The 25,724-nt window shown below is 47.7% G+C and overlaps 1 protein-coding gene across 1 annotated transcript in view; it reads left to right on the top strand.

Moving 5' to 3' along the window:
- Positions 1-25,297, top strand: part of GARNL3 (GTPase activating Rap/RanGAP domain like 3) — a 112,837-nt gene extending 87,540 nt beyond the window's left edge. Inside the window, exons 18-28 of the mRNA XM_065927129.1 lie at positions 3,101-3,199; positions 3,555-3,671; positions 4,235-4,410; positions 5,392-5,550; positions 11,403-11,469; positions 16,613-16,720; positions 17,858-17,976; positions 20,089-20,227; positions 21,205-21,420; positions 22,864-22,990; positions 24,877-25,297. Of these exons, the coding sequence (XP_065783201.1) occupies positions 3,101-3,199; positions 3,555-3,671; positions 4,235-4,410; positions 5,392-5,550; positions 11,403-11,469; positions 16,613-16,720; positions 17,858-17,976; positions 20,089-20,227; positions 21,205-21,420; positions 22,864-22,990; positions 24,877-25,054 (1,505 nt within the window). The 3' untranslated portion in view covers positions 25,055-25,297. The remainder of the gene's footprint in view (positions 1-3,100; positions 3,200-3,554; positions 3,672-4,234; positions 4,411-5,391; positions 5,551-11,402; positions 11,470-16,612; positions 16,721-17,857; positions 17,977-20,088; positions 20,228-21,204; positions 21,421-22,863; positions 22,991-24,876) is intronic.
- The last annotated feature ends 427 nt before the right edge of the window (positions 25,298-25,724 follow it).

Below are 25,724 nucleotides of genomic sequence, written 5' to 3'. Positions count from 1 at the left end.
AGCGAAGAGGAGCTAAAGAGCCTCTTGATGAAAGTGAAAGAGGAGAGTGAAAAAGCTGGCTTAAAACTCAACATTCAGAAAACTAAAATCCTGACATCCAGTCCCATCACTTCATGGCAAATAGATGGGGAAACAACGGAAACAGTGAGAGACTTTATTTTCCTGGGCTCCAAAAATCATTGCAGATGGTGACTGCAGCCATAAAATTAAAAGATGCTTGCTCCTTAGAAGAAAAGCTATGACCAACCTAGACAGCATATTAAAACGTAGAGACATTACTTTGCTGACAAAGGTCTGTATAGTCAAAGCCATGGTGTTTCTAATAGTCAGGTATGGATGTGAGATTTGGACTATAAAGAAAGCTGAGCACTGAAGAATTGATGCTTTTGAACTATGGTGTTAGAGAAGACTCTTGAGAGTCCCTTGGACAGCCGGGAGATCCAACCAGTCCATCCTAAAGGAGATCAGTCCTGAACATTCACTGGAAGGACTGATGCTGAAGCCGAAACTTCAATACTTTGGCCACCTGATGCAAAGAACTGACTCATTAGAAAAGACCCTTATGCTGGGAAAGATTGAAGGCAGGAGGAGAAGGGGATGACAGAGGTTGAGATGATTGGATGGCATCGCTGACGCAATGGACATGAGTTTGAGCAAGCTCCAGGAGATGGTGAAGGACAGGGAAGCCTGGTGCGCTGCAGTCCATGGGGTCGCAAAGAGTCAGACATGACTGAGGTACTGAACAACAACAAAGCCACCTGAGAAAGATTTGGTAGAGAGTAAGTGCTAATTTACTCTGTACAGAGTTGGGCAGCCACATGGTAGCCCTCTGTTTTAACTGTGAAGTGAAGTGCTTCTGTCACATTAATTCTTCACATCAGCGTTGTTCCCTTGCTCACCCCATCAGTCCATGGGCATGCAGTGCTGTTTTTAGGTTACAACACCAGCTAAGAGCTCAGACTTTGTCCTTGCATGGCCTTCAGTTCCACAAGTTCGGGACATGTGCTTTGACAATTTTCTAGCACCTCTGAGCCTCAGATTTCTCATTTGTTAAATGGGAATATTAGAAATTCCTACCTAATAGGGTCATTGTGGGACATTTACATTAAATGACACCTACAACACTTAGCATTAAGGCCTGATATGTAGGAAGCCCTGGGCTTCCTACATGCCTGGCCTTAATGAAGTAGTCATAGTTATTTAGTCAAATGCAGAGATGGACACTGAAATGAATGATCATCTCATGGTTTAAAAAAAGGAGTCTTGCCCCCACAGAAGCACAAAGAGCCTCAGAATGAATCCGCTTGGGAAAGCCTGAGGTATTGGAGGAAGGAGAGTGTTTGATGAGCTGCCCCCATCATGAAGGACAACTAGAGACAAGTCATCTGTTTCATAAGAGCTTAGCAGGCTCTGTGCTCTGACAAATCCAGTGCTCTCACCAGGCTGCAGGAGCAGGAGACTCCTCCCAGGGGTCGGGGTGAGGGGTTGGGGTTGTTACTAATTCTAATGATGAAAGTTCTGCCCCCTCCTGGGCACCATCCAGTGAGGGATAAACTCCCAGACAGACAGGTTTCTGGAAGAGCCAAGATCCTTAGGGCCTCCTGCACCTAAATTATAATTAAGGAAACACCCAAACCCACAGCAGAACACTTGAAGACCTAAATATCTTCAAAGTGCAGGTAAAGAATCACCTAGACACTTCTGCCTGAAATGTCTATACGTCCTGGGATATCTTTGCCTTGCCCTGATTCTGTCAAGCTCAGAACAGACCCTTTGCTTAAAGTGAAAGTGTTAGTCCCTCAGTCGTGTCTGACTCTTTGTGCCGCTATGGACTGTTTCTCACCAGTCTTCTCTGACCATGGGATTCTCCAGGCAAGAATGCTGGAGTGGATTGCCATTCCCTTCTTCAGGGGATCTTCCTGACCCAGGGATTGAACCCAGGTCTCCCGCACTGCAGGCTGATTATTCACCACCTGAGCCACCAGGGAAACTCTTTGCATATGGAACTGCCTAAATTCTTTAAGTCCTCTTTGTCCAAGGGACTCCCAAGAGCAAAGTTCAGTTCAGTCATTCAGTTGTGTCTGACTCTGCAACCCCACGGACTACAGCACGCCAGACTTCCCTGTCCATCACCAACTTCCGGAGTTTGCTCATACGCATGTCCATCAAGTCGGTGATGCCATCCAAAGCAGCAAAGTAATTGCTAACAATTTAAGATCCCAATAAGTAAGCTTAAAAACAAACCCAGGAGTTCCCTGGTGGTCCAGGGAAGTGGTTAGGAACCTGCTTTCCAATGCAGAGGACATGGGTTTGAGGGAACTAAGATCCCATATGCTGTGGGGCAACTAAGCCTGTGTGCCACAACTAAGACCCAATACAGCCAAATTAATATTTTTTAAAAATCCTACACGTACTTGCTGTGTCTTTAAATCATCCGTTTCCCTGAGATCTTCCCAGATGTTTTCACTGAAATTAGTTTTTTCATGTTATTTGGGAAATGTAATCAATATTTCTCTTTATTTTTATCTGAAAAGAAGATTTCATATTCCTATATGGAGAAATACTGAAAAATGATAGGTATCCTACTATTGATGCAGACATAGGCCATGTTGGAATAGGGTGTTTGTTAAATACAAATTTTACTTTTTTGAGAAGTATGCAAAATAACCTAAGATGTGACGTGGTTTCAAATATGACACCAGAAAAACCAGAAAATATTTAAGAGAAATGACTAAGTTTATTAGCACTTTTTAAAACTTGGTATTCAGTTCTTTGGAATAATCCCAGCCAAAACTGGGGTTGAGAGATGCTGCCTTTTCTCTGATGAACGTTGAGGAGAAGACTCTAGCTTCGGGGCCCTGTTGTTGTGCTCCCTGTATGGAGTTGTGAATGCCTTTGGCAAAGAAACGCCAGTCCTTCTCCCTGAGCTGAGAGGGCGCTAGTGCTTGAACTTCCTGTGTCACCCTTAGGAAAGATCTAGAAGCTGACCTCCTTCCTTGCCTAGGGAGAAACAGAGTCTAAAACTACGCACAGGCACATTTCATAGGTTCTAGAGAGTGTGGGCTGGGTGCAGCGTTGGGTAACCAGGCTTCTTTTCCAGATGACCTCCCATCGGTGCCCGTGTTTGACAAGACTCTGCCCGTGAAGCAAATGCATGTGCTGGAGGCCCTGGACCTTCTGATCCTCAGAGCAGACAAAGGTGCTACTCCTCCCCGTGGGATGCTCTCTGGGAGGAAGGGGAGTGTGTAGCCTATGGCCAACACGAGGGTCTCGGGGCTCTGGCTGCATCACCGGTGCCAGCTGTTTCTTCTGGTGCCCAGGGCTCAGGTCCTTGGTGGCCTGTTTGTTCTCTGAGGCAGGGGTGAGGAGGGAGAGAAGGGGTGGGCGTCCTTGATCACATCGTTATGTGAAGGCAATGCAGGGCTTCTGCCCAGTTCTGGAACACCTCAAATCCTGATTTCTTGAGTAGTAAGCTTCTACACAGTCTGCGCCTTCAGTTCTTCCAGGTCGTCTTACTTTCCCATCCATCTCCTCCATCTGCTTCATCCCACCAGGGAAAGATGCCCGCCTCTTTGTCTTCAGACTGAGCGCTGTGCAAAGGGGCATCGAGGGCAAGCAGGCCGTGAAGGGCAAGTGTGACTGTAGAGAAAACAAGCTCGAGAAGACAAAAGGTGACACAGTTCTTCATATTTTGATGGTTTCATCCAATTAATCGTTTTCTCAGGCTGCCCAGATTTTACTGAAGAAAAAAAAAAAAAGAGTAGGAATTTAATTTGATTTGTTTGTTTTTTCACTTGGAAGCATCACAAAGGTAGTGTCACTTGTTCCCTAAGAGAAACTTGAGTTATAGAGAAATATGTTGAGGGCTCAAGGAGGTTTTAGGTCTTATTTGACAAGTTTGGGAGGTGAGTTAAGCTCTATGAACAAACTTATGAAAAGAAACTTTTAGAATTTTGTTCCTGGAACTCTGCTTACCTTTCAGTTTAATGCATGTCATGTAGTGGATGTGAATCTAAGTCCACAAACTCTAGAATAGAGGGAATATGACTTCTTTAATTTTCCTGTAACTCAACCTAATTTTTCTTTCAAGTCCCCACTTTGCCTTATGGCAAAAACATCCTTAGTCATTTCATTGCCTTATGTTTAATTTCCAGGGTTCTTAAATATCACCATATTGTCAAAGCTGAGGGCTCCCACCACTTGTGTGCTCAGCATCATTTCTTTCTCTTCCTAGGCTGTCACTTATATGCCATCAACACTCACCATAGCAGAGAGCTGAGGATTGTTGTTGCCATTCGGAATAAACTGCTTCTGATCACAAGGAAACACAACAAGCCAAGTGGGGTGACTGGCATGTCACTGTCATCTCCCCTGTCAGAGTCACCTGTTGAAGAATTTCAGTACATCAGGGTAGGTTTTTTTTTCAAATCGTTTCACTCCTGGCCAAGGTTGCCCCAAGGCAGACTCCCTCCTTCCACCCAGGGTCTGTCATCCACTGGGGTTGCCCTGTGGTTCAGTAACCGACTGGGGAAGCCCTCACCTGTGGCCCTGGTTTCCCCAGGAGACTAAGACAAACAGTTTTTCTGACGCCATCCAGCTCATTCACATAGTTAACACCTAAAGATGCTGCTCTAGGGGGGATCATTTTGAAATATATAGAAACTTGGAATCATGCTGGGCACCAGAAACTAACACAGTCGTGAAGTCAATTATACTTCAGAAACAAACCCATGGAAAAAGAGACCAGATTCATGGTTGCCAGAGGCAGGGAGTAGGGGGAGGGTGAAATGGAAGAAGGTGGTCAGAAGGTAAAAATTTCCCATTGTAAGATAAATAAGTACCAGAGGTATAATATACAACATGATAAATATAATCAACACTGCTGAATGATATATACAAAAGTTAAGAGAATAAATTCTAAAAGTGCTCATCACAAGGGAAAAAAAATTTGTTTTTCTTTTATTTTGTATCTGTATGAGATGCTGAATAGTCACTAAATTTATTGTGTGATCATTTCATGATGTATGTATTAGGTTGGCCAAAATGTTTATTTTTATTATTAAATTTCAAGACAAGGACCGGACAGTCTGAGGGCTAACACAGACCACACTGTTCAATCACTTTTGTAAAATTCTCTCCTGGCCTCTCCCCTTTGCAGTGAACAGAGGTCTGAGCCTTACGGACAGATTACAGAATGGAGCAGTCTAACCCATCCCTGCCCCTCTTTTCCCCCTGCCCCTGTCTGACCCCCAGGCACAGGACTCTGCAGGAGCAGAGGGCCTGGGGGGTGGTGGCGTGGGGAAGTGGGGGGGCCTTTCCTGGATAGGGGAAGGCAGTGGGGTGGCTGCTCTGTCCTCACCCCTTTCTCTTCCATCCTCGTCCACCACACAGGAGATCTGTCTGTCCGACTCTCCCGCGGTGATGACCTTGGTAGATGGGCCAATGGAGGAGAGCGACAACCTCATCTGTGTGGCTTACCGGCACCAGTTTGACGTGGTGAACGAGAGCACAGGGGAGGCCTTCAGGCTGCACCATGTGGAGGCCAGCAGGGTGAGTCGACAGACGTGGGAGTGAGCGGGAACCAAAAAGACTGGAGCTGTGTCTTCTAACTTTGTGAGACCATGATGAGGGTTTCTTTAAAACTGTGTGCTCTTTCTCATATCTGTATCCTGTGATACATATTTAGGCTGCACCATGTGAAGCTTCTGTCTTTGTAGGTCAAATGGGTTCAATATCATATAACTGCCCATTGGCCTCTTTAACTTTTCCACACCTCCTCCTGCCATTCCATCCTTCCCTACATAAGAGGAATGAAGTGTCAAAAATTCAATGTAAATAACTGAGTAATGAGAACATTTGTTTGGTAATTCATGCTAGAAGGGCTTCTGGAGAGGCAGGTTACCCTCAGAGGCCCTGCAGACCCATAGCTCGCGGCTGGAAGGTGGGAGAGACACAGCCCGAATCTCTGTCTCCTTAGAGGCACATTAGGAAAGGAAGATGGGATGAAACACCTTTGGGAGAGAGAGGAAAAGCAGATCAGCACAGGGGGTCTACACCTCCTGGCCTGAGCCGCACAGAGGGCAGCCATGTGCTGGATCTGGACAAAATCTGACAAGCAAATCACAGAGTTCTTCAGCCCACTTATTGCTGGGAACCAGGGCAAGGCCTGGTGACATTTGAGCCCCTGGAGGTTTGCATGGTGCAGGGCCAGCACTCCAACATAGGTGTGAGAACAGGGCAGAACAAGGATGTTGCCCAGGGAGAGTGTCATTCCTGATGAGAGCTTCCCCCAGTCCTGTTCAGATGTGTCAGAGAGTGAGGGATTTAATTATGTTTTACAAGAACTAAAAAAATACCATTTAAATTTGGACCAGCCCTACAGAAATATTCACTAAAGTTGCTAATTACTGTACTAAGAAAACACCTGAGAGCAAAATTTTAAGAAATAGAAAAATCAGAAAAAGAAACGTCTAGATATGATTAGGAGGCCTACTTACCTTCAGCTGTTATCAACCACAGCTCAGTCTGCCCTTTCGTGTGTGTATGCTGGCAGCACCCAGACTCATCTGCCATTGAAGTCATCGAACTTCAAAGCTACCGATGCCCTGTGTTCCACCCCCCAGCAATTTCACCAGCCTTGGGTGTGACGTGAGCTTTAGAATTTTTAGATGGTCCCCAGGTGATGTGGGCAAATTTGGGAACCGCTGGTATACACTGCTTCTCAACTGTGGCTCTAATTGCCCAGAAAGCTTTAAACAGATCAGTGCTCTGACATACCCAGATCAGTTAAACCAGAAGTCCTAGGTGTATGGGATGGGAATCAGTAGACTCTAAGTCACCCCCAGGTGACATTACTATAGACCCAAGAGAAGGAAGCTCTCCTGACACTCTTCCTAGCAAAGCCAGGATGGTCCCCTCCATCCCAGCAACTGGAAACCTGTCATCTCTTCCCGCCACTGACTTCTGAGGACTCAGGGCCCAATCTGGCCTTTAAAAGTTCTTGCCCCTTCTTGCTTTTCAAAACTCTGGACAGGGACTTCCCTGGCAGCCCAGTGGCTAAGATTCCACCCTTCCAATGAAGGGGATCCTGGGTTCGATCCCTGGTCAGGGAACTAGAGCCCACAGGCCGCAACTCAGAGTTCGCGTACTGCAATTAAAGATCCCATGTGCCACCAAAAAGACTGAAGATCTTGAGTGCCAAAACCAAGACCCGGTGCCGCCAAATGAATAAATTCTTTTTAACTAAAAAATACAATCTGGACAACCAACCATAGGAGTCAGAAAGAGCATGGCTTAAAAGATCTTTGTTGAATCAATCCTTCCCTCGCAGCTAGTTTCCTAAGGCTGAACCCGCTTTTCCTGGAAATTATTGTTATTTACTTATATCTAATACCTTGATAATTCATGAGTGTGTCTGTGGATTTTTTTCTGTTAAGAGTCATGATGATGCAGGGGAAAAAGTGTTAAAAGCAGTTTTCTATAATGACTTCTGTGCTTTGTTTTGCTGGAAAGTATGAGAAATCTCCAAAATTTTCTGTCTTTTCTTCCACATGCTTTGTAAAACAAAGATGCAAAGCTTTTCTCTAAGAAAAAACACTTAGAAACATCTTTGTGTTGTTAAGCGCTACCCTGGGGATCTGAGTGGGTCAGTGTGAATATTCCCACTGAGTTCATCCTCAGTGGCTATGTTTGCTGAGCAGACAGAGGTGCTGAGACAGTGGCTCATGTTTGGGTGGAATTTACTGTTTGGTTGGAAAGATAAGCCTTAGAGAAATGAGCAAACTAATGAGCTGGTAGAAGTGACCTGCAGAAACAGGGTTACTTCTCACCAAAACGTTCCTGCAGGACAAGCCCTGAGCTCAGTGGAGCAGGAGAGAGGCCGACCCTCCTGGACTCGCCGGCGATTAGTGCCTCAAGCGGCCCTCAACACCTACCTCCTCCGTGTGCCACCATGCAGGCCAGACTGGCCTGGTTTCCTGCCCCCGCCCCTCCTCTCGTCTCAGCCAAGACTCCTCAATTCCCGTTGCAGGCTTCAAACCCACCTCAGGGTCCAAGACAATCCTAGCTCAAGAGAGGAGCTATTTAGGAAGCACCAGAGCAGCCTTCTGAAAGTCAACACCAAGTTTGTTCTACCAACAGGCCAACTCCAACATACTGCCCCGGATCCAACAGCCAGCTCTGGCCTCCTTCCCCAACAGAGGCCTCCTCCGGAGGGGGGTAACAGGATCTGGGTCTCTGGCTTATTCACTGGGCCCAGGTCCCCGTCATGACTGTCTGCCCAGACCCCAGCTGGTCTCCATTGAGAGCTCACCCTGGCATCATGGGAGAAGGTTGGACATTGACCTCACAGTGCCAGCCTCTTTCACTTGTTACAAGTCTGTGTTTCGAATTTTCACCACCACCATATATTACTTTTATTATTTTAAAATGCAATAAGATAAACTATTTTTAATCAAGTAAAAAATAAAAGGTGACTGTCTTTATCCTACCCTGACCTACTATATATCAATATGTCCACGAGCAAGAACCCAGAATATGTATCTTTTAAAAGCTCTCCCAGTGAATTCTCAGATCCTCCCCTGGTCAAGAATGTCTCCTGCAGGAATGTCTCCTCGGAGGGCCCTTGCCTGGGAACTAACATCTATACCAACATTTGTATCAACATCTGTACATATAATATGCATGTGTGAACCGGGCCTCACCACACTCAGTGTTAATGAAGGTCTGATGAAATGCAATTGAGGGCCTGAGGAGGGAGTGGTTAAGTCTGCCCTGTGGTCATTGACCCCAAATTTCGGCCCCATGGCCCTGACAGGCAGGTGCTATTCTCTTCCCCGTTTCTGCAGAAAAGGAGGCTGAGGCTCAGAAAGGAGAAGTCACTTATTTACCCCAAACCACACAGCCAGTAAGTAGCAGAGGCAGGACTTGAGCCCAGACTGCCTGCCTCCCAGGACCGCACCCTCAAACCCAGCATGTGGCAGCCACAGCCCTGTCACAGCCTGAAGAGGAGAGCAGGTCCAGGTTACACAGCCGGTGGTGCTTGGCTGCTCCCTCAGGAAGTGTAGAGCAGACACGGCAGCACCCACGAGGGCTGGAAGCCACTGGCTGACATCAGTGTCATCTAACGACAAGTCTGGGGACACCGAGGAGCAAGTGATTCAAGTCAGAGTGCTGGGAACAGGAGGGTTCCCTCCAGGGGCCCGAGGGCTGTTCCCTCCCGTGATACGCCCCAGTGGTGCGGGTTCCAGAGCCAAGTCATGCCAGCAGCTGACATTTATGGAGCATTTACCGGGCCCTGTGTGACCTCCTGGAATCCTCAGCCCCCGTAGAGGCAGATGTTCCAGCCTCTCCCATTTTACAGATGAAGACCCTGTGGGTCCGTGAGGTTAAACCCCTGACCATGTGCCCACTGCTCTTGGGTGGCAGGGCTGGCATTTCATGTACATGGCTGTGCCTCTAGGTAGCATGCCCTCTGCTCCTGATACTCGACAGGTCCTGATCCAGGGCCTGAGGGGGGTCACATGAGTGGAGCAAGGCCTCTGCTTCATGGAGTTGAGAGCCCAGCACGGAGAAGAGCACCAGCAAGCAAGCGAACCTGAGACGGCAGTGCAAGCCCTGCAGATGGTTAAAACGAGGCTGTCACACACAGCCGCAGAGGAAGTATTTGGCATTTGACTCCCAGGTCCTTCTGACCCCAGAATCAACACCCTTGACCTCTAGGACTCACTGTCTCCCACCCCTGCAGAGCCCCCACAACTCATGGTTATGGTATGGGCTCCATTATACCTTATTTTATGTACTTGTAAGCTTTTCTGACATTTTGTTGAGGGGTGAGACCCTGTCCTTTCATTTCTGCGTGTTTAATGGCGACTCGTACAATGCCAGACCATTCAGAGGAGAAGGCTGCATTTGGGTGAGAGCAGTGAGGGCCAGCTGGACAGGGGGCCTGGGGTGGGAAGAGGGGTGGCCAGGAGGCTGGAAGGGGCTGGAGAGAGCTGAGCCAGAGGGAGACAAGGGCTGAGCCCGGACGTGGGGCCAAGCCCAGGGTACAGCAGGGGTGAGATGGGGAAGAGGATGCTCTGGACTTGGGTGAGAAAGGGAACCCTCCGAGACCTTGTGAGTAGCTCTGCTAAAAGAAAGGAGGAGGCTTGGAAGGAAACTGGTCATGTGAGACCTCCATGGAGAGCTAATTATGTGTCAGGCCCTATGCAACAATGTTTGCTTTGTTTCATGGAATTTTCATGACAATTCAGCAGCGTCAGGATTACTGTTGTACCAGTTTACAGATGGAGACCTGGGGCAAGAGGTGAAGCCATTTACCACAAACCACAGAGGCAGCAAGTGGTACTGGCATCTGGGGGCTGTCTGACTTGCTCCTGTCTGCTCCCCCATCCAGCCCCTTGAGTTCTTCTCAACCTACTGCATTTGAGAGAGCAAAAGACTTAGGAACCTGGGCTGGAGCTCAGACTGTGTGCCTGAGGTTGTAGATTTAGAGATTTTGAGCAGAGTAAAATCTGAAACTATCAAGCTGGGGCTTTTTCTAAATGAGAGAAGAGCCAAGAAATGGAAGAAGAATCTGAAGTGGGAGAGAAGCCAGGGGGAGGAACTGTCTCCCATCAGAGGTTGTGGAGATGTGGATGGAGAGATGAGCCATGGTCAGAGAGGCCTTCAGTCTGGGGAGAAGGAAACCTTCTTGGAGCTCAAGAGAGGGCAGCGTCCCCTGGTGGTACAGAGGTCAGACTACAGGGCTGAGAAGACAAGTGAGGCAGCGAAAGAAGAGGAGATTTTTAGAGGCTCAAAGTTTTGATTGAAACTTGAGAACCATCTTCTCAAAAGCAGAAACCAAGGCTCACCAAAGCCACAGAGGTGGGGCTTCCAACACCCTCTGCATCGTGTCAAGCTGCCTCCCAGGAAGTGAAAGAAGTAAAAGAGGGAGAATCGAAGTGCGGACATAGCGATCTGGAGATTCAGAGACTGTGTTTGAGTCAGGAGGCAGTGTGGCTGAACTGTGAGGGTGTTGAGGTTGGAAAAGAACCATGGACCTGGTGCAGATCCTGGCTGGGGCACCTCCTCACTGAGGGACTAGAGCGACTCCACCTCTCTAAGCCTCGCTTTCCTCATCTGTAAAATGGGAGCAATGCCATCTACTTTCCAGGGTCAAGGTGGAAGTGAAAGGAATAACCCACGAGTAAAGCTTTGTGGACTGGAGCCCACTGTATAAATGAAAGGCCTGCCAATAGAGAGAGCTCTCCACCTATAGACCTTCTTAAAGGGCTTGAAAAGATGATGAGAAAGTCCACACCATGGACTGCAGTCGTGCCTGAGTTTACAGAAACTTGAGAAAGTCTTCTCCTAGTGTCAGTGTCCAGCCTGCCCACTACCATTGCCCATTCTCATTGCAGGTTAATTTCGTTGCAGCTATTGATGTGTACGAAGACGGGGAAGCCGGTCTGCTCCTGTGTTACAACTGTAAGTAAGGGGTGTGTTTTGATCGCCACTTGCTAAAATGCACTGTTGTTTTTTTTCTTTCTGGACAATGTATAGGGACTTAGCTTTAGATTTATCTGGTGCATTGTTCCTGGATCCTTAACTGCTCTCCAGGGAGCAGCTAAAAATTGCCTTCCCACCTGGATCTCCCAATACCCAGACCTCTCAGTGAGATGGTACAGCAGTCGCCTTGGGGTGTCTCTGGGACATGGAAGTGATGGCAGGGGCTTCCATCTAGGGAACCCCTACTATGTGCCACGCACTGGGCTCCATCAGCCCCAGTCACTGTTCCACTGACATCTCAGTTTCTGTTCAGTTCAATTCAGTTGCTCAGTCACGTCTGGCTCTTTTTGACCCCATGGACTGCAGCACGCCAGGCTTCCCTGTCCATCACCAACTCCCGGAGCTTACTCAAACTCATGTCCATCCCGTCAGTGATGTCATCCAACCATCTCATCCTCTGTCGTCCCCTTCTCCTCCCACCTTCAATATTTCCCAGCATCAGGGTCTTTTCTAACGAGTCAGTTCTTCGCATCAGGTAGCCAAAGGATTGGAGCTTCAGCTTCAGCATCAGTCCTTCCAATGAATATTCAGGACTGATGTCCTTCAGGACTGACTGGTTTGATCTCCTTGCTGTCCAAGGGATTCTCAAGAGTCTTCTCCAGCACCACAGTTCAAAAGCATAAATTCTTCGGCACTTAGCTTTCTTTATAGTCCAGCTCTCACATCCATACATGACTACTGGAAAAACCATAGCTTTGACTAGACGGACCTTTGTTGGTAAAGTAATGTCTCTGCTTTTTAATATGCTATCTAGGTTGGTCATAGCTTTTCTTCCAAGGAGCAAACGTCTTAATTTCATGACTGCAGTCACCATCTGCAGTGATTTTGGAGCCAAAAAAAAACCAGTTTCTGTTACTGTCTGTCATCTGGAGATAAGGCATCTGAGCGGTGAACGAACTTTCTCAAGATTGTGCAGCTACACACGGCGGAGCCCAGGTTCTCGTGACATTTGGGGCCCTCTTGACTCCAGTGTCCCGACAGTTACTCTTCCCCTTTTCGCTATTTCTCAGATGTTAATGAAATCAGCCTCAGCCTGGCATGCCTGGCCTCAGCTGGATTAGTTTGGGTCAGGTGGCAGATGGGTTTCAGGCAGACCAAAGATATCAAATAGGATTTAAGGATTTGCAGCTTTTCAAAAGCTAATGTGATACCACAATAAAAAAGGATCTTCTTAAAGCTAAAGGTAGTGAGATATTTTCTTGGACTCAGGCTATGCAGTCTAACGAAATAAAACCTTTTTTTCGGCCTAGAATTGTATCAGTTTTGAGTGGTGATGCTGGTTATAGCACACGGGGAAGATACATTGATTAATTAATCTTTGATTAGTAAGAATGGTAATTTTCCATAGAGAAATTTATTGGGTAAACTTCCTCTTTCAAAATTCGAGATTTATGAGGAATCAGCAAACAACTTCACCAATAAATCGCTCTTTTAGGATATTTCATCTACAGGTCTGTCAAAACTCTCCTCAAAACAGCAGGTCTTTCTGGCCCATCTGATGAGAAGGGCCACACATAGGGTGACAGCAACAGGCCATGTGCTCCAGCATGGACCCTTGCTGCCTAGCTGCCAACGCTCGGAGGGCCTTGCTGTCACCCTCTGCCCCAGGTCTCCAGGGACAAGCAGAGTAGGAGGGCACCTGTGTGTGGTCACTTCTGTAGGATGTTCATCTCTTTAAAGTGTGGTCTTTTTACTTTATTGAAAAACCTATTTGAAAAACTTATGGCTTTAAAAATTGATATAGATATTAATACTTCTTTCTTCCAGCTGCTCAACTGGGGGTGATTTTAGGTGGTAAAGAAAAACAGAAAGAGAGCAGGTTTTAGACTGTGAACGTGAGTCCCAAAATGAAAGAGGGGCATGGAAACAATGTGGATAGCAAGCTCTCTACACAAAATTAGAAGCCGAGTCAGCAGGCAGTGCTGAGGTTGGGGATGGGATTTGAGGGGGTGGTCCCACACTGGGCCTCTGGCTCCTGGAGCCCCTTAAAAGTTCCACCTCCTCGGGCTTTGATTACCTCCTGGCTGCAGGCCCTGGTTTCATCTCAGGTTGTGATCAGCATGTATCTGTTCTCACAGACCCACCGGCCATCAGAAGATGATCTCTGACCTCACATGAGTCAGGCCTTGGCAATCCCAGGAGTTCTGCAGACCTGACTCAGTCTCCCCAGACCTCGCCACTTCCTCCCGTTGCTTTGGGTCAGGCATCTGGCTTTCAGTTTCATCTCCCTCTTTCTCCCGGCAGGTTGGCAGGTACCTGGGGATCCAGGGAATGAGCTGGTTTCTCCCAGTGACCAGCTGACTTCTGTAACTCGTCCCCCACACAGTGCACACCCGTCTGCGTATCTTAGTCCCCGTTCTTGTCCTGGTCACTGACACCTGCACAGGAAAGGCCCTTTGCAACCAGGAGCTGTGGAAGGAGATTGTTCTCCCCGAGTTTGAAGCTGAATTTTATGTCTGCTTCTTTCTAAAATATAACTTCCAGAAACCCAGAGTTTTCTATAAATTTTTCTCTCAGCTAAGTTAAAAATGTACATGCCGAAAGGAACTTTTCTTCAGAGAAATTTGCTTTAAAACTAAAATCCACATACCGTTCTTCATCAGGTGCATGGGGACGGTCAAAGGAGAGAAGGTCATAGACTGAGCTGCTTCCGGGGCAGTGACTTTCTTAGACTCCTGTCCCCTGCACCCCCATTCAGGGCCCTGTTAACTACAAAGGACGGCCTCTGTGCCAGCCCGTGTCAGGCTCTGGAGACACAACAGTGGAAGGCACTACCAGGGATGCCGTGAGCTCGCCCTTCTGGGGCCAGCCATGCATGGGTGCCCTGCATGGGTGTGAATAGGCTGCAAGCTCTGGAGTTCAAGAAACACTCTTTACTTCTTTTTGAAATTAGAGACCTGCTGGTCTGAGACCACCAGCTCTCGTTACTGGGAGGGAGACCCCTCTGCTTCCCTGGGGCAGATCCCATTGGAAAAGGGGGAGACAGGACCTCTGGACTGCAGTCCAGTCGCCTCCTCCAGGCCTGCGTGATGCCCTCTGAGCCAGGCAGGGACTGGGACAAAAGTCTAATTGCACAGGTCAGGAGAGCTTGGGAAAGAGGAAGTGGAGCTGGGGAGTCCACACAAGCCTTTCAAAGAATTTTGCTTTAAAGGAAAAGAGTAAGGAAGGTTGTAGCAGCTAGAGGAGGAAGAGAGGGCACAGGGTTTCGTTTTCTAAAACACAGAATAAACAGCATGCGTAAGGCTGTTGGGAAAGATCCACTGGAGAAGGGGAAATTATACAGAGGGCAGAGGGGTGAGCCGACCTCGGGTGGGCACAGCAGGTGGGGGGCGCTGCTGGGAGACCTGGGCATCCTTCGTGGGCACTTGTTTTCTCAGCAAGGTCCTTTAGAGTGAAGCTTCTTTTCCTCCCCTAGTGAGTCCACTGTAGCAAAAACAAAAACTGACCCTGATAAGAATTTCTCTCCTAATAACTCATTTGTTAGAAGAAGGATGATAAAACAGCATAAGGAAACTGCTTTACAAGGCACAGAGGTCGCATCAAAAGGAGCCCCTGAGCCTGCAGGACGCTCCAAAAGGGGTAGACAGGGCAGGGCTTCCGACGGGCGCGGCCACCGCCCCAGCCTGGCCCCACACTGCAGGCCTCCGCGGCAGCTCGGGGTCTGTGACCTCTCCCCTCTCACGGAGGGGCCACAGCTGTCCTCTGTCACCAGGAACAGGGAGAGACTGCTTCATGTGCCTGAGGTTTCTCATTAGGGTGATGAAAATGTTATCAAATCAGATTGTGGTGATGTTATTCTACTCTATAAAACAGACTACAGGTCATTGATTTGAATGCTTAAAATGGATGAGTTTATGGTATATAAATTATATCTCAATAAAGCTGTTTTAAAAAATAATTTAAAAACTAGTTTGCATGGCTAAAACATGACAGGCTTTGGAATAAAAGGGGCCTTGGTTTTTCCATTTGTACGGATGTGCGAGTTGAACCATAAAGAAAGTTGAGAGCTTTTGAAGTTGAAGAATTGATGCTTTTGAACTGTGGTGTTGGAGAAGACTCTTGAGAGTCCTTCAGACTGCAAGGATTTTTAGCCAGTCAATCCTAAAGGAAATCAGTCCTGAATATTCATTGGAAGGACTGATGCTGAAGCTGAAACTCCAATCCTTTGGCCACCTGATGCAACAAACTGACTCATTTGAAAAGACTCTGATGCTGGGAAAGATTGAAGGCAGGAGAAGGGGACAACAGAGGATGAGATGGTTGGATGGCATCACTGACTCAATGGACATGAGTTTGAGTAAACTCCGGGAGTTGGCGATGGACAGGGAAGCCTGGTGTGCTGCAGTCAATGGGGTCACAAAGAGTCGAACACAACTGAATGACTGAACTGAACTGGTTTCTTGGTGAACTTTTTCACTCTACGAGGTTCTGAACCACCTTAGAGCTCAGAGCAGGCCAAGAACCTGATAATTGAATTAACCTGGCCTTACTCTCATGCTGGCTAAGGCTCACAAAGGTAATACAGGCACATGGCTTTAAGTTTTCATTATAAAATGTTGTAGGGATTGTACAGGCCCCCCCCCACATGTCCTGCTGAGTGAGGTTCAGGGCTTGACCCCCTGTAGGAGAGCTTCCTCCACCCAGGGGTGCCATCGAGTGCCCCTTCTTGTCTGCAAACCAGCCAGTGCTGTCCCCCATGCAGGACTTGTGAGGCCGTGGACAAGCTGCTTCACTGCCCCTTGCCTCGATTCTCTCATCTGCAAAATGAGTGTAGTAATAGCATATACTTCATAAGTTTGTACAGGTTAAAGGGAAAAATGTTTTAAAGCTCAGCGCCTGACATATAGTAAATTCTCCAAAAATGGCAGCTATGACGACATGTGGCAGAGGTATTACCCTGGCTCCTGCCCCTGAGAATCTGGCAGCATGGCAGTGGTTGTGCTGGCTTTCAGAAAGAACAGGTAGATAGGATGCTCTTCTTGTGGCCTGTGTCTCATTTATCTGATTACAGTTGCCTGAGTGTCATCTCTAACAAAAATAAGTTGCTGTTGTTTCATTGCAGACAGTTGCATCTACAAAAAGGTTTGCCCATTTAATGGTGGCTCTTTTTTGGTTCAACCCTCTGCGTCAGATTTCCAGTTCTGTTGGAACCAGGCTCCCTGTGCGATTGGTAAGGAAACCTTTTGACATCATGGTCTTCCCCCAGAAAGACACGTCTGAACTGTTCCATGTTACGTAAGCGCTGGCTTACCGCTAAATTTTCCATGAATTTTCTGAGTGTAATGAGTACAAACAGGCTTCTTTTTCTTTAACTGTCTTTCGTTTTGCTCCCTTATGGGGACTATTGTCTCCCACTGTTCCTCCCAGGTCGCCTCAGTGCCTGAGGATGTGAGCCTTTGCAAGCAATTAAATATCAGTTTTCAGTACTTGGGTATGTTGCAGTACCCTTTCATTTCTGGGCCTCGCTTTCTGATTTCTAAAATTTGAGAACAAAATCTCCAGCCTTTAACCTTTGAGTGACTTGGGAGGGAAGCACCGTGCACTCAGCATCCATCTCACACATTCTGAAGCTTGAAAGTCTGAGTCACAGAAAGTCTGGTACTTGACCTACCACTGAAACGTCAGGACGTGAATGGTGGTGCTCGTTTCTGTGGTTCAGGATCCACAGCTGGGCAATCTGCCTGACGAGTCAGATCAGAGCCACATATGTTAACATTTTTGTCCTCAAAGTAGAAGCATTTGTTGATAGGTAAACATGATAGAGTTTTAACTGAAGAGCAGAGGGATGGAGCCAGGTACTGGGAAGACTGGGTCGGCTTGGGTGCAGATTAGTTACACTAAGACAGAGAGGGGAGGGTTAGAAATGGGTCTCAGGTCTGAACCACAGCACTGGGCGCCCACTGGACAGGTCAAGGCTAGAGGCGTGGGTGCGGTGCGAAGAGGCACAGGTGAAACCAGGAGAACAGGAACAGGGAATGGTTCCTGGGCAGGAGAGGGCGTGTCTGGACTACAGGGGGAAGGTCTCCAGGACCCGGATGGGCAGTGCGCCCCGGAAGATCAGGTGGGGGACCGCAGTGGGGGAAAAGCCCAGGGAGAAGCCGGGACAGCGCACTCCTCCACGGGCAGGCGCTCGGTGGCTGAGGGAGGCTCTCCTAGAACTAGGGGACACGCGCCCCGAAGGAAGAAGAGACACAGCGGAGAAAGGGGAGAGCTGGGCGCTGCCAGAGAAGCAAGGTGGGTGTGAGAGGGTCCCAGCAGCTCCCCAGCCGCAGTCCTGGCTGGGCGCTGATGCCCCGTTGCCTTGCAGTCTGTGCATTCCCCTACCTGCTGGCCTTCACCACTGACTCCATGGAGATCCGCCTGGTGGTGAACGGGAACCTGGTCCACACGGCCGTCGTGCCTCAGCTGCAGCTCGTGGCCTCCAGGGTGAGTATAGCTGTGGTTTATTTCTGCCTGAGGGGCTTCGGGCACCCCCAGAACCATGAGGTCTCTGGTGGGCGAGGATACATTCATGGCGAGACTGATGATGACAACACCACACATGTGTTGAGATGAAAAAGATGGAAACAGTCCTGGGTTGAATTTTCCTGTGTGGGTTCAAAACACCTTGGGCTGCAAAACACCCCTCCTTAGCCCTCAAGAGTCATCGCTGCTGGTGGTAGCAGGAGAGAAGCGCTCAGCCGAAAACGGAAATCCTCCATGTGAGCCTGCGTCGCTGGTCACAGAAGGACAGTTCGAGGCCAGAACAGTTAAGAGCTTGAGATAGTGCTTTCTTCCTTTGCTGCTGTCTTCAGTTTCAACTTGTGTCCCGCATACTATGACTGATGGACGGATTCATGTCTAGTGACAATGTGAGCAAAACCGAGGGATGCAGGAACGAAGATCTTCCCAGGTGTCTTGTACCGCAGCTGCATAACCCACTGGGTCTTGTTCTGGTTCCCTCCTCCGGGTCGGCCCCATACCCTCTCCGTGGCTCTGCCAGGTCGGCTGGGGCTCCATCCTAACGTGCATCCCATTTGGTGGTGGGAGGCTGTGTATCCCCACCCCCACACTGCAGACATAGAGAACAGACTTGTGTACACAGAGGAGGAAGGTGAGGGGAGGATGAATTGAGAGAGTAGCATTGAAATAGACACATTAGCATGTGTCAAACAGATAGCTAGTGGGAAGTTCTGTATGACACAGGGAGCTCAGCCTGGTGCTGTGACGGCCTAGAGGGGTGGGCTGGGGCGGGCTGGGAGGAAGGCTGGAGAAGGAGGGGCCGTGTGCTCGCCTGCGGCCAGTTCCCACTGCTGCACAGCTGAAGCCAGCGCAACCTTGTAGAGCAAGCCTCTCATTAAAAACTTCAGAAATTTAAAATGTTACTGATTATAAAAATATAAATAGCTTGCAATTTGTAACTAATAGTAAAATATACAGTGCTTTTTACCTCAGAGTCCATTTAGCCAATTGGCTCTCATAAAACACTTCTGTTTTCACTAAGAAGAAGCAAGAATTAGTTGCTCAGTCGTGTCCCACTCTTTTAATTTTCACTGATTTTCCTTTATCCATAGCCAACCCCTGGCTGCAGTTCAACCACAGTTTTACAGTTGGAATTATATCTCAACCTGTTCATTCTGTTTCCAAGTTTGTTCTCATTAAATCTGACATGTGATCTATTAAACTAGTTTTCACCCTCATACAAATCATTAAACTAAAACGTCTTTCAATTTCAGCACTGGACAACATACTTTTAATTTTAATCTTCATTATTAATGTTTTCTCCATCACTTTAAGTCTACACCATCAACAAAACAACAAATCAACCTCTGATTTATAGCATTTGCTGATTTCCGCAGTGTAAATAGTCCCCCCATGATTGATCTCAAGCTTCCCATGTGACACCTCAGCCTACGGCATTAGGAGCCACTATTACACAATCTCCACCCCAACACATACACAGACACTGTTTGTATAAATTACCTCAAGAGTATGGAGAATTATCAATGTAGTTAAATAATGAGGAATGGTTGAATTTTGATATTTAGTTCCTTTGTTTCTTTAATACAAGTTGAATAATGGCTATGTTTAGCAGCCAGCTTGCAAGACCCCTGAAACTCAGCGCCCTGAGTCCACACGAGCCGCCCCCATACGCCAGCGCGCTTGCCCCAAAGCCGGCCATCGCGGGTGGGCTTGAGTATTTGCTGAATCGTGAGTGAGGACCCACATCCCCACTCGGGACAGACCCGACTAGATTCCAAACCTTCCCCAGTCCTAACCTCTGGTGCCCAAGCTCCCTGTCAGGGAAGTGTATTGTGTCTGTATTTGTGGAAGGCATGTGGGAAATTGACTCTTTTCTATGTGTGTCAACAAGTGGATAAGTAGGAGACCTGAGCTCTCAGGAGCCTCTCAGCCCAGAGCTGGCAGCCGCCTCCCCGCTCCCTCCTGCACCTCAGACGCCGAGGGACAGCTGGGGGTCTGTGCAGTGATGACAGGAGGGCCGGTGGGTGCAGGGCCCTCAAAACGACACAGCTCAGTAACGCCTTCTTTTCTCCCCAGTCGGATATCTACTTCACAGCAACCGCATCGGCGAATGAGGTCTCGTCCGGAGGCAGCTCCCGGGGGGCCAGTGCCCACAATTCTCCTCAGACACCCCCAGGCCGAGATACTCCAGTGTTTCCTTCTTCCCTGGGGGAAGGTGAAGTCCAGTTTTTACTCTCTTATAATAGACATTTTTGATCCGTTCTGATTTCTCTGAAAGGTGAAAGTGTTAGCAGCTTACTCATCTCCGACTCTTTGCAACCCCATAGACCATAGCCTGCCAGGCTTCTCTGTCCATGGAATTCTCCAGGCAAGAATACTGGAGTGGGTTGCCATTCCTGTCTCCAGGGGATCTTCCTGACCTAGGGATTGAACCCAAGTCTCCTACACTACCGGCAGATTCTTTGCTATCTGAGTCACCAGGGAAGCCCCTCTAATTCATTGTCAAATACTGACATGTGATTACTGCTGAAGGAACCCACTATTTGAAGCCACAAAAACACTTGCAGTGTGGCTGCATTCTTAAGAAACCTTGTGATAATCCCCACCCCCAAAAAATTCCCGTTATGAAAACACTTGTTTCAAAGGGGAGAAGGAAGTTGAGGGTTAGAGAGACTGCAGTTGGCCCCAGCAAGTTATCTTCCCTTCAAGAATGTTAAGGATATAATAGGATTTCATAGCTAAAAGAATATCATCATAAAACCCACACATTACTCAGCACATTACTCTGGCTTCACCCTTGAACCCCGCAGACCTTTGCTGTGGTTACTGCCTCGTGCTTTTGCTAACTTCTCACCACATGAGTCGACTTTATGGCTTGCTGCCAGGAGAGCTCGGAGCTCCTGAGCAGGACAGCTGTGCCTTTCTTGTCTCCTCCTTCCTCCTGCCCACGCATAACCAGGAGTGGGTGCATTTTGTCCCGTTTACCCATGAACAGGATGCCGTTAGAAGACAGAGCCGGAGGGTGCCACCACTTTATTGCTCCTAATGAAACTTGGGGGGGGGGGGGGGTGTCAGCCTGTGACATGAATTCTTCTTTCTTGCTAATTATGTTGAGGAACCAGGAAATGTTCTCTCATGAATAACATGAGCTCTTCTTAAAGTTCTAATGTTCTTTTCGAACCCTTATTTCAGGTGAAATTCAGTCCAAAAATCTGTACAAGATTCCACTCAGAAACCTGGTGGGCAGAAGCATCGAGCGGCCTCTGAAATCGCCCTTAGTCTCCAAGGTCATCACCCCACCTACATCCATCGGCATCGGCATCGCGGCCATTCCCGTCACTCACTCCTTGTCCCTGTCCCGCATGGAGATCAAAGAAATAGCCAGCAGGACCCGCAGGGAGCTGCTGGGTAATGGCTGTCCAATCTCGTGTTTGTGATGTTTGTAAAGATACCCGCTGATTTTATCTGCACATATTGGTTGTGTTTAGTCATGTCTGACTCTTTGTGACCCCATGGACTGTAGCCCACCAGGCTCCTGTGTCCATGGAATTTTCCAGGTAAAAATACTGGAGCAGGCTGCCGTTTCCTCCCCCAGGGGATCTTCCCACCCAGGATTAAACCTGTGTCTCCTGCGTTGGCAGGGGGGTTTCTTTACCACTGTGCCACTTGGGAAGCCCATTTGTGGATATTAATTATCCTCAAATGCAAAGAGCCCTATCATAAGGCATTTAAAAAGAAATTATAAACTTGCACCCACTCCAAGGAATACTATACAGTCTACTCAATAACAATGATGTGTCAATCGAGATTTATTGGTATAGAAAGTGTGCAAACCACATGAAGGGCAGGGAGGGAGGCAATTTGTAAAACAGTCTAGTCTGATAATTTTTTAAATATAAGTAATCTAAATAGGTGTGATCCTAGAAAAGTGTCTAGAAGGGCTTATAGCCCGCAGCTCTCAGATAACATTTTATACTTGTATATCCAAAATGTAAATCTGTGTGGGATTTTCTGCATATTTTTGTTCCCTTTTTTGCATATTTGTGGTGCAGTTCAGTCATCCCTTCTCGAAGCCCCTGGGCCAGGGGGCAGGTCTGTAGGGATGGGAGTGATGCCAGGTCCCTGCTCTGCCCTCCTCTCAGTTCACAGGTGAGAGACCAGGCCAGAGACACAGAGAGCACCCTGATAACCGTGAAGAGGCTAGACTGTTGTAAAGGCTTTTGTTCAGTTGTGAAAACAAAATGAGGAAAAATGGAGGCGTTATGGCAAACCAATAAGAACTGGTTTAAAACTTGAATTGGCATCTGCATGGTGTAAAACTACAAGAACACATGCCTGTCCTCTGCTCAAGTTTCCTGACCAACTGGAGAAGGGGATTCAAACCCCCTGACAGGGCCACCTTGACACTGGCAAAGTCAGTTGGCTCTTGAAGTTGTCCCCTTTCACTGAGCTTTTCAAATGTATGTATTGCTATTTTTAACCCACTATTCCCTAAGAAAGCTTGATCTTGCCAACTATTGTTGTATAAACCACTGTGCTTTTCAGAAATTGGACCTCAGAGTTGGCGCATTACAGTTTCCAGTGGTAGGACTGTAGATTTTCTTTCCTTCATTAAATTCTTGAGTCATTTTTTCCCAACACATATATTCATTCTAATCAGAAACGAAAGACCTTCTACCAACAAGACAACAAGAAAATCAATTATTTAAAAATACAGACTTTTATCATCGTTCTTGCTGCCTCCATTCCTGTAATGTACCAATACCCAACCAGGAGAAAAAGGGCATTTCCTATCTGTTGGCAGTCTGATGGTAATGACCCTCTGACCTGTGATTCTCCCCTGCCATCCAGGCCTCGCTGATGACGGTGGTTCCAGGTCAGAAGGAGCACTGAAGTCCAAGTCAAAGGCCCGGAAGCGGCTGGAAGAAAACCAAGGAGGCCCCAAGCCAGGGACAGTGAGGTCCACTAGCAGTGACAGGTAAAGAGGGACATGGCCCCTGCTCAGGGTGGTGGCCCCTCAAGTCATAGGACAGCCACAAAGCCCCTTCTGCTGACGGTGCATGGGCCAGCCACAGCAGAGGATCAGTGGCCACCTCCTCTCTGAGGACCCCCAGAGAACACAGCTTGCCAGGAAGGGGCCCAGGCAAAGGGGCAACCTCACTAGCAACCCAACAAATGCACACTGAAATACACTGAGACTTCTTTTGACAGAGACCAAATTGACAGAGACTCTTTTAAAACAAAAGTGTTCTCCAGTACTTCCGGTAGATCCTTTCTGGATGGCCATTCAGTATCACACATCTATGAATATTTATTGAATCCCACTGATTTGTCCCCTGAGATTCTCTGTGTCCCTCATAAAACACCTTGCCTGCTTCTCTGTGGAGACCAAGGGGGCATGTGTCCAGGCTCCATTCATTCATGCAACACACATTCTTAGAGCACCTGGCACTGGGCTGGGGACATGGAGCTGAACTTCAGGGGCTCACAGGCTGGTGGGGAAGGCCAGCCTTCCCCAGAATTACAGAGAATTATAATATTCCAAGGCAGCAGGCGATACAGAAGAATGAGGTGTGCCATCCATTCCACGCTTGGGGTATGGGGTTCCCAAACATCAGGAAAGGCTGAGCCAAGTCTCATAAATCAAGCAACCATTAGCCTGGCCCGGAGAGGAAGGCACTCACTCAGGCTTTAATCCCACACTTTCACTGAGCTCCTACCATGTGACCAGGCCCCTGCCCTCATGGACTTTATATTTTAGTGTGGAGAAACAGACAATAAACCTGTGAAAAAGTAAGCAATTGCTGTCACTTCCATTAGTGACCAGCACTGCAAGGAAGTTTAACACAAAGTGACGGGGGTGGGGTGGATAGAAGGTCTTCTTGAGGTGGGGGCTGGGAGTCAAGGAAGGCTTTTTGGAGGAAGTGGCATGGATCTGAGATCTGAATGAGAAGGAGCCGGGGAAACAGCCCTTCTGGCAGCAGAACCAGCAGGGGCAAAAGCCCTGAAGAGAGAGAGAAGGAAGAGAGTGGGTCAGCTTGAGCACAGACAAGGAGGTGAGGTCAAGAACAACCAGAGACTGGACCATGGCCTTTAAAGGCTACGTGAGTCCTTGGTGAACAAAGGAACTCCCTGAATTTGGTCAAACTGGTTTTGCAGGTGTCAAGAGAGTGAGCATCCTGAGTTCAGGAGAAAATACAGGGCAATGGTGGGCTGGGAGGAGGCCAGAGGGGTCAGCAGGGCGGGGACTGTGGGCCTGTGGTCAGGTGTTTGAGCCTTGTCCTCTGGCCATGGGGAGCCAGGGGAGGGTTTATCCCAATTTGCCTCACAAACACATATGTGTCACCACTGACCTTTCTTTTTTCCATTTTTTTTTTCTTTTTTATGGTGATAAAAGTCAGATAATATAAAACCTACTATTTTAAACACATTAAATTGTACAGTTCAGCAGCACCAAGTACATTCACATTGTTGTGCAACTTTCACCACCATCCATCTCCTGAATGTTTCACGTTCCTAAACTGCAACTCTGTCCCCATTAACCACTAACTCCCCATCTGTCCACCCCATTCCCCTACCCCGGCCCCTGGCATCTACCAATGTACTTTCTGACTCCATGAATTTGACTATTCTAGGTATCTCATATAAGTGGCCTTAAAACCCATAACAACCCAGGAGATCGGATAGTCTGCCTGCAGAACACAAGCTCTGTTGGGGTGGGCATCACTCCTGCACATGCCCACCTCTCCCTCATAATAGTGGGGGGTGGGAAAGACAGGCTTTCGAATTTAGGGGAGCAGGAAACGGAGTAGCCAGCTCAGTGGTGCGCCCCAGGATCTGTTCACAGTGACTTTTCTCCTCTAGGATCACATCGAGCTCCCTGGAAAGTCCTTCCACTTCCGAAGCCAATCCCAATGGGCGTTACCAGTCGACCAGCTCCGACCCAGATCCTGTGGCCGAGCAAGAAGGCAGCCCTGTCTGGGGCAGCTGCCCCTTTCAGCTCACTGCTTTCTCGGATGAAGACATTATTGACTTGAAGTAAACAGAGTCCCAATCGAGTTTGCCATCTTTAATTTTCTTACAGAAGTTTATACTCTTTAGCCAGTTCTGACATCATTTCTCAACAAAATGTGGCTGTTAGCCTGTCCGTGATCTATTGGACCAAACCTTCTGCGCCCTCGGCCTGTTTGGGTCACTCTCCAATGTCCGGTGCCATCTTTCTTGACCTTTATTTCTTTCTGTTCAGGAACCATCAGTCCCCTTGTAATAAAGGTGGTAGATTTCATTGAGGTTTTAGATTGAAACTTTGAATAAATCAAAAATATTCATTCTTATTTACTGCAACCTTCTCTTATATTTATTTTATATACTTAGATGGAAAAGTTATTTTTTCATTACAGTTCTGTCACATAATATGTTTCTTTTATTGATATAAAGAAAAGTCATTACTTTAAAAATTTATTATAAATAAGTTTTCTTTCTGCACCTCTGGCCCCTGTTGCTGTTTCAGTTCACTGTGATTGGAACCAGCTGTGTTGCTGCCTATAGACTTTTGAGAAAAGCTGAATTTTTAGATCTTAGAAACTCCTACTTCTCTCTCCTTGTGTCTCACAAAAAAATAATAAGGTATAGGAGCCTGTTAAGAGTCTCAAGATTTTGTTTTGTTTTATTGTTACTGTGAAATCATACAACCAAGAAACAGTTACACTTCA

Source organism: Muntiacus reevesi, chromosome 3 (genome assembly GCF_963930625.1).
Source record: "Muntiacus reevesi chromosome 3, mMunRee1.1, whole genome shotgun sequence".
NCBI lineage: Eukaryota > Metazoa > Chordata > Mammalia > Artiodactyla > Cervidae > Muntiacus > Muntiacus reevesi.
The sequence above is the reverse complement of the archived record's forward strand: the minus strand, read 5'-3'. Positions and strand labels throughout refer to the sequence as shown.